The 8,754-nt window shown below is 51.2% G+C and overlaps 1 protein-coding gene and 1 non-coding gene across 8 annotated transcripts in view; both read right to left on the reverse strand.

The window, feature by feature from the left end:
* LOC107208924 overlaps window positions 1–8,754 on the reverse strand; it is a 268,455-nt gene that overhangs the window by 35,973 nt on the left and 223,728 nt on the right. The gene's annotated exons all lie outside the window — the stretch shown is intronic.
* Window positions 5–1,203, reverse strand: SOX2 (SRY-box transcription factor 2). The gene has a single exon (XM_015638068.3). It carries the CDS (start codon window positions 950–952, stop codon window positions 5–7), a length of 948 nt encoding a protein of 315 aa, XP_015493554.1. The 5' UTR covers window positions 953–1,203.

Genomic DNA, 8,754 nt, shown 5'->3' on the forward strand with positions numbered 1-8,754 from the left:
TGTCTTACATATGTGATAGAGGGAGTGTGCCATTAATGGCTGTGCCAGGAACAGGTGCACTCTGGTAGTGTTGGGACATATGAAGTCTGCTTGGGGCAGCTGGTTCTGGTACTTCAGCACCTGGTAGATACATGCTGATCATGTCCCGAAGGTCCCCAGCTTGGCAAGGAGCCCTTGAATGAGACGAAGAAGTGACTACGGGGGGACTGGAGCTGGATTCCGTCTTGACCACCGAGCCCATGGAGCCCAGGGCCATGCCCGGGGTCCCTTGCTGGGAGTAGGACATGCTATAGGTAGGCGATCCGTTCATATAAGTCTGCGAGCTGGTCATGGAGTTGTACTGCAGGGCGCTCACGTCGTAGCGGTGCATGGGCTGCATCTGCGCCGCGTTGTGCGCGTTCAAGCCCGGGTGCTGCGGGTAGCCGAGCTGCTCTTGCATCATCCCATAGCCTCCGTTGGTCCAGCCGTTCATGTGCGCGTAACTGTCCATCCTCTGGTTCACCCCAGCTCCCAAGGTGGCCCCAACCCCTACCCCAGTCGTCATGGTATTGGTGCCCGGTGCCAGTAAGCCCCCCGGCAACGTGTACTTATCCTTCTTCATGAGGGTCTTGGTTTTCCTCCGGGGTCGGTATTTATAATCCGGGTGCTCCTTCATGTGCAGAGCTCTGAGCCGCTTGGCTTCGTCAATGAAGGGTCTCTTTTCCGCCTCGGATAAAAGTTTCCACTCCGCCCCGAGCCGCTTGCTGATCTCGGAGTTGTGCATCTTCGGGTTCTCCTGGGCCATTTTCCGCCGCTGCCCGCGGGACCACACCATGAACGCGTTCATCGGGCGCTTGACCCGGTCCGGGCTGTTCTTCTGGTTGTTGGCGGCCGAGTTGGAGTTGCCTGTGCCTCCCCCCGAAGTTTGCTGGGGGGCGGGAGGTTTCAGCTCGGTTTCCATCATGTTGTACATTCAAACTACTTTTGCCTGGAACCAGCCTTGAGCAGAGAAACGAGGAGCAGCCGCAGCGGAGTCCCAAGCCGGACTTTTTTTTTTTTTTTTCCTAGGGAGGGGTAGGAAAGGGGGGAGGGGGACTCCCCAAAACCACACTTGGATCAAGATCAGGATCTTCCTCTTCGCTGATGGATTAATAATGCTAATAACTGCTATTATTACCGCCGGAGTCTTGATTTTAAAAAACTTCTTCCTCCTTTTTCCCTTTTCTCTGCCTGCCGCTCTCTCTCTCTCTCTCTCTCTCTTTCTCTCTCTCTCTCTCTCTCCACCTCGGTCTTAAAGAGCCAGCAAACTACTTTACCCCCTTTTGCAAACACACACACTCTCTCTCTCTGCCTTGACAACTCCTGATACTTTTTTGAACAAGTTAATAGACAACCATCCATGTGATGGGGGCTTGTCAGGCAATAAATGCGTTCGCTCCGGCCAATCAGCGCTCGGCGGCTCCGCCACTGAGGACAAGTCTCTTCCCCTGGTTTTGCATGAAACGGGGCGGGGGCTGGGCGCGCCGGGACGGCTCGGCGGGGAGGCGGGCCCGGGGGCGGCCCGGGCGGCCACTGGGAGCCTTTGTATCTCCCCTTCCAGCAACAGGTCACACACGCCTTTTGGAGGAAGTGGGTAAACAGCATTGTTGCTACGTGGTGTTTTTTTTTTTTCTTTTTTTCTTTTTCTTTTTTTTTACCCCTCTTTAAGTTGGTGTTGGCTTGGGGCTAGCAGAAGCCATGGGGGAAGCGTAGCGGGAACGGCTTCCCCCACCCCTGTGCCGGTGTCCCTCGGGACAGAGGGGCTGCGCGGGGCCCTGCGTGTGCCTCGCTTGCCCCGTCCAGGCTGTGCAGTCCCCGTGAAGCGGAGCCCCCAGGCGGGCCCTGCTGCTACCGCCGCGGGGGAGCGGAGCCACAGCGCACCGCCCGGGCTGAGGCTGTGCCCCGGCCATCCCCGGGCCCTGCTCCGTGCGGCCGCTCCACAGCGCGCCAAGCCCTTCCCCCGGGCCTCGGAGGAGGGGTATGTCCAGTGCAAGCACGGGTTCCCCACACGCCGTCCCCGCCGAACACAAAGCGGGGCCGGGACCCCTCTGCAGCTGCTGGGAGGGGTCCGGGCCGCGCTCCGTCCGCCGCTGGGCCCGGCGGCACCGTCACCCCGCGCCCACTGCGGGGCGCGGGCGGCGCTGGGTGGGCGCAGCGCGGGGCTGGGGGGACGGCCGGGCGCTACAAATAGGTAGTTTTGTTTCCCTTGTTGTCATTACACGGGCTGCACAAAGCCCCGGCTAAGTTTACTTCCACTCTCTTGTTGGGATCTTTGTTGCTAAACCGCACTTGACGACAAAGGAAGGAGGGGAGAGAGGACGCGGAGCGGGAGCGGGGGGAGCCGCTCGCCGCCCTGGCCGCGCTCCCCCGCGCCGCTCCGCGCCTCCCCTGCCTCGACGGGCTTGCTCCGCCTTTCGGTGCGCTGGCGCTCACGGCGTGGAGCCGGAGGGGTGCGGGGCGGCGGGGGAGCCGCAGGGGCCGGAGCGCGGCCGGGGCGCGGGGCGGGGGCCGGGGCAGCGCGGGGCGCCCCTGAGGCCTCAGCCGCGGCGCTGCGGCGCCCCCTGCCGGCCCGGCCGCGCCCCGGGCGGGGAGGCGCCGCCGGGAGCCGCGCGAGGGCCGGGGGGAAGGGAGCGGGAAATGACACCCCGGAGGAATAATAACAATAATAAGAATAAGAATAAAGAATAATAATAAAAACCCGCCGGCGAACAGGGACGCATCTTTATTGTTTTTTTTTTTTCCTGTGTGTGGATTATGCAAATAAATCCTGTCGGGTCCAATGTGTTTAATTCGAAAATGTATATATAACCCCTAGATAAGTGCTAGGTTAAATTGTCGAAAAATAGGTGCGAATTATGAGATGTGGGATATAACCGGATTCTGACTGTCCAGACACTCCTGAAGGCACGGCGGCTGTTTGTCTTATTGTTCTCCCTTTGGTCTGCAGTTGATAAAGTTATTAAAAAATAATTTTAGGGATAATTGTTTTGAATTTTTTTAAAAAAAGAGGATGGGTGGGCGGTGTAGGTGCTTGCTCATCGTGCTAAACCGATAGGCGAGGGCTGGCGGTGCGCAGGCAAGGGGTTATTTTTGCTCTGGCTGTAGCTGCGGGAGGTGCGTGGGGTGCACAGCCCAGAGCTCCACGCAGGACCAGGACATCGTGGGCTGCCCTGTGCTCAGTGAAAGCCTTTCGGGGCCTGGTCCTTTCCTAATTGCATTTATCATGCGAATAAAGGATGGGAAATGCCTAACAATTGTGCTATCGGGAGTATTTACGGCTCTATTTTAATTAACACTTTTAATTATCGTTGCAATAAACTGGCATATATACATGATAGTGCAGTACAGGAAATAAGGTGAGGGCGATGGCTCTTTTGGGGCATTTTGTGCCTTTCCTCTGGGTATGGAGGTTTGCTTGGTTGGGAATGCACACACGGGTGGGCGGAAGCAGAGGCAGACCGGGAAGCTGGCTACAAAATAAAAAAAAAAAAAAAAAAAAAAAAAAAAAAAAAAAAAAAAAAAAGAAGAAGAAAAAAAAGAAAAGATGAAATGGTCCCTGATTTTCTATATTAATGACAATAACACTACTGCTCTCTAAGAATACAGCCATGGAAAGGAGGCCTGCAGAGGGACGGTTTAATCTGAGTGGATTTAAAAAATCGTTGCCTTTGGTATAATTTATGGAAATGAAAAGTGCTTACATTAAACAAATAGTCTGCAAATGTTCTCAGTGATGGGCTCTGCAGCACACGCACTCTTATTTCCAGGTTATGAGTGTCTTAAAAAGAAAATGAATGTTAACTACTTGGATTTCATGTATTTATTGTTCTAATACTCGCCGATTTTTCTAAAAGCCCTACGGATACAACCTATCGTGTTAACTGTATCGGAAAGAATATACACATTTTCATATTATTTTTTTCCCTGAACCTACCAGTAACCAATCTAAAGCAAACTATTAAGCAGACTTGTGGAGATGGGAGATTGCAGCTCCATTTTTTGTCCTTAGCTGCAAATAGAGGTTTAACTTGCAGTAATTAGGTGAGAACTAGCCAAGCATCTTACTATTATGATGCTTGTTAAAAACGCTTCTTTTCTGCATCTGCATTTGAGTGTGTTCCCCTCCACTCTTAATCTTCTTATGGAAATGAAGGCGAACGGCAGGGAACCTGCAGAGACTTAGAGAATGTCCTTGTTAACTGGAATTTCTCAGCATTGCTAATTAGCAGTTTGACGACCACCAGTATTGGGGAAAGCTCTGTTTAGCCACTCACAAACCCTTCCGAGGAAGAGCAGACTAATTTTATTTTGTAATTAAAATCTGAAAAGGCCCCTATTTGACAGTTAGGGCTATGAGAGTTTTATCTCCCCGTGAAATAATTACTGCCTTGATAACTCAATTTTCTGCAAAATGTCAACTGTGAGCTCCAAAAGTTTTAATTTCATTACGTTAAAAAAAAAATAGGCAAAGACGAAAATGTACAAATAAATTTCCTCTTGCCCCTCTTATGCTGTAGCAGCCCAGCGCTCGGGAGCCGAAGTTAGTCAGGGAAGTTTTAATGAACTAACTACACCTCAGTCTCTGGGGAATTTCAGTCATCACACGATGAGTTTGCAGTAGTATCCCGAGGAAAACTTGGGGAGATGTAGTCTGAAATGCCCTGCAATAAAAGCCACATTTGGGGTGGGTACGGGCCCAGGCCAGGGGGAGCCCCGCTGTCCGAGCCGCCCTCCCCAGCCCCTGCAGGGTCCCGAGCTGCTGCAAATGCAGGGTGTCCTCAGCCAAAGAAGGGTCTCACTCGGTGCCGGCCGGAGAGCCGGGGGGACCCTCCGGGAGCTCAAACGGGTCTCGGAAACTTGGGAAGTTTGGCAGGGCCGAGCTGGGGTGAGGCTGGGGCCACTCTGCCTGCGAGGCACGGAGGCAGCTGTTCGGGGAACCTGGGGGGAGCCGAGGCGCTGCGGCAAGTGTAATCCACTCTGCTTGCGTTTGGGATGTTTTTTATTATTATTTAAAACGGTTTAATCTCCTTTTTGTCCCTCCCTGTCCAGCAAGTAGCCCGATTGTCGCTCTCAGAAGTGGCATTACACGTACAAACCAAGGAGGGGGCGAGCCGCGGCCGGTCCCTCCAGACCCCATTTCTCCCAATAATTTCATTCAAGGGCTCTAAGGACCCTTGAAAGCCGGGGAATGCCGAGGGAGCCCCGCGCTGCTCCCGGCCTCTCCTTTCATCCCTGTTCTCCCGAATGGAAGCGCGGGGCGAGCACACGTGCGGCCGGGCGGGCAGCGCACGGCCCGGGCCCGAGCGGGGCCCGGGGGCAGCGGGGGCTGCTGGGCTCCCCCCGGGCCGCCCGCGCCGGGGGTCCCGCTGTGCCCCCCGAGCGGCCCCAATGCCACCTCCCCTCCCGGAGACCACCGCACGCGTGAGCCGCTGCTGCGGGGCTGGGGCGGCAAAAAACAAGTAGCCGAGAGGTTTAAAAAAAAAAAAAAAAAAGAGGGAGAAACAAAAAATAAAAAGCATCAGCTCCGCTTTTGTCCAGTGCTGCAAGAAGGAAAATTTAAAGAAAAAATAAAACTCGGATGGTGGAGGGAGTTTAACGTACACAATAAGCAGCAGAAAAGCCGAATCGCACACACCATCTCTCGAAGTCGCTTTCAAAAGGCTTCTCAATAAAAGGAGAAGCCGATTGTCCAAACAGGCTTCCATGACTCTTCATAAATAGCCAACAGCTTCCTCCAAACTGTCCGAGATTTTTGCTCTGCATCTAAAATCACACTCCCGGGATTTCTTTCCCAAAGGAAAGTATAAATGAAGCCCGTACTTTTTCTTATGTGATATTTAAAATAAACCAGAAAATCAAGATCATTGGCGAGGATAAACTTAGGAATTACTGTACAACGTAACGGGGTGAAATTACAGTTGAATGTTGGCTCCTTAGCAAGAAGGCAACCCCCTCGAGCAGTCTATTTAAAGTTATCTTTCCTTCCTAGTTTTATAAGAACAAATGAGTTTTCTTTTTCTATTGTAGTTGAATGAACTCATGTATATTAAACACAAAACCCCTCCTGAAGAACGCTAACTGCTTTACTTAAACCCACAAAGGCACAAAAATCCAGAATTGAAGGCTTCCAATTCCTGAATAAGTCCCCTTAACTCTCTCAGGCTCGCAGGAGAGAGAGACTGGGGACATTCTCTGAAAGTCTTAATGCCTGGAAGGGGCTATCTCAAATGTATTGTCTTTTCCTAAAGTTGAGGCTTCTATTTTATTTCCCTCTTTCCCCTTCACCATCTTTGTGTTGACTTAAGAAAATAATGGTCTAAAAAAGTGTCTGTTCATGGGATCACACGTGTCGCCCAAATCAAATGAAGTCCTCTTTGGCCCCAGCACAGTTTTGATGGAATTATTCCGGCTCTTCCATTGAATTCACACCGTTTCCCAAAGAAGCTGTGGCAGTTTCAATGGAAACGCCTGAGGCACAGCCTGGGGTGCTTCAAGGTTGCTTCTCTCAGCGCACCTCAAACCCTGGCATCCCGAGGCATGGTTTGAAAAGTACATTAAAAAAAAAAAAAAAAAAAAAAAAAAAAAGCCCTTTCCAGTGATTCTCAGATCACTGACAAGATCGCCCATAATGGAGCCAAGACGGTGACTTTTATCTCGCTGTTCCTCATAGTCCTTAATTTGGAGCTCATTGACAGGACAGACGGTAATGACACTTTCAGAACTGTTATGGTCTGGAGTGACAATCTCTCCATCTCGCCCATGGTTTATTGACACCATGGGCTCATTGTGTCAACTTAGGCTTGTGATTTCAGAATTCTCCAGCGACGGGCTCGTTGGGAGGATTTTAATTCAAATTATAGACTAGCTGTCTATACAGTGAATTCATATTTAGACGGTGCTTAATCGGAGCAGAGAGATGGTGCTATAAATAATAACAACAACACTTCCCATGTGTCTACCCACTGTCCTCCATCCGAAGATCTGAAAGAGCCTTTGCCGGAGGAGGCCCGGGCACAGCGGAGAGAGGCGAGGGGGCCTCGGGTTCCTCCGAGGATGCAGAAGGGAGCCCGTGGGTCTCCCCGCCATCCTCAGCCGGCTGCGGCCCCGCAGGTGTGTGCGACAGGAGGGGCAGGACGAGCGCTTTAGGCACACAATGATCTGCGGCACTGCGTGGGGTTGAGTGTGGGGTGTCACAGCCCCTTTTCCATGGAAATCACGGGACAACGGGGCTTCTCCAAACAGCCCGCCCGGCCCTGTGGGAGCCGTCCCGGTGGGAGCGGATGAATGTGAGGAGAAAGGCCCAGGGGATGCCCACGGGCTGGGACAGAAGGGGCGATGCTGCGGGTGCTCAAGGCAGCAGGTGCCAGGGACAGGCTGAGGGGGAAGCAAGAAAAGGTGAAGTGCGAAATTGGCCTTTGAGACTGTTTTTCTGGTTTGTTTCTTCAAGTCTCCCACCGCTCAACAGAGAGATGTAGGAAATGCCGGCGTCCAGAAACAGCTCCTTCCAAAAGACATAAATAAACTAAAAATGCACTTTTCTTCCAAGTGGAGATGAACGAGACCGAGCACAGAGCGAACCCCCCCTTGCTGCCAGCTGAGCACAGAGCTGACGCCCCCCTTGCTGCCAGCTGTCTGCCAAGCCTGGGACCCGATCCCAGATTTACAGCATTTGCTCCCTTGAGTAACGTCCACAGAATAAAACCCAGCAACTGAGTTACGAACCGAGCCCAGAAAAGCCGCTTTTTGGTTAAACTGATCACTCGGGACCCTTGATTTTATGTGCCAACTTCTGCCCTAGGGAGGGGGGAGTTTACGACCCCTTTACAGCCCACTCACAACTGCTGTTTCTTAGAGGAGCACTAACAGCCCCTCTCCTGGAACCGGGTTAATCATTCACCTTTCGGCAGGAGTCACTAAATTTTTGTAAAGTGCCTCCTGACGCTAAACCATGCGTACAAACGCTCTGTATTTTTTCCGTTTCCTGTGGTAATTGACATATAATACCTCTGTTTATAACTGGCTTGACAGATCTATACAGATGTATATTTTTGCTTAATTTCAGAGTTATATATACCGAATGCTTGCTAACTAAAGAACCAGTAAAGGAAATCTGGGAATTCCGTTGTGCAGGAAATCTGTGCAGGGCTCTTGCTATTATTTATAGAAAATGCCATGTCTTTATTTTGGGCGCTCTTACTACAGAATTGCCTTATTAGGGAGTCTCGAGTGGAGATCAAACTGAAAGAATGGAGAAAGTATGCTCAGCGAGACAAACAATAATATTTCATAAAAACCTATCCGAATATAATTTCTAAAGTGAAAAGTTTATTGTGAGACCAACAGCCATGGGGTTCATTTAATAGAAGAACTGCGGCGTTATGACTTTCAGCCAGGCTGTCAACAGGAGATACAAAATAACCCCAATTTAACAGAAATAATTTGGTTTCCATTAGTCTTTTTCTTTGCACGCAAGATGCATAAACCGTGCTGGGTATTACTGCAACTAGCAAATACCACCGTTAAATGCGCTACACTGAGCTACGTGCATGCTATAAAATAAGTAGAGAATTCATCTAAAAAGTTGGTTGCAATGCAGCACGTCACATATTTTGGCTAATCGTTTTATATCACCAGGTTTCTTTTGAATCTGTCATCTCCACAGTGAGGAAATAAAATCGCACTCCAGGCACACACTTAAGATAACGCTTCTTCCTTTTCCAGGACTTGTGGAGGGGG

This window comes from Parus major, chromosome 9 (genome assembly GCF_001522545.3).
Source record: "Parus major isolate Abel chromosome 9, Parus_major1.1, whole genome shotgun sequence".
Lineage (NCBI taxonomy): Eukaryota > Metazoa > Chordata > Aves > Passeriformes > Paridae > Parus > Parus major.

Bases quoted from the DNA above. Each gene is read 5' to 3' on its own strand.
- SOX2 (XM_015638068.3), bottom strand. From the start codon at position 952: ATGTACAACATGATGGAAACCGAGCTGAAACCTCCCGCCCCCCAGCAA.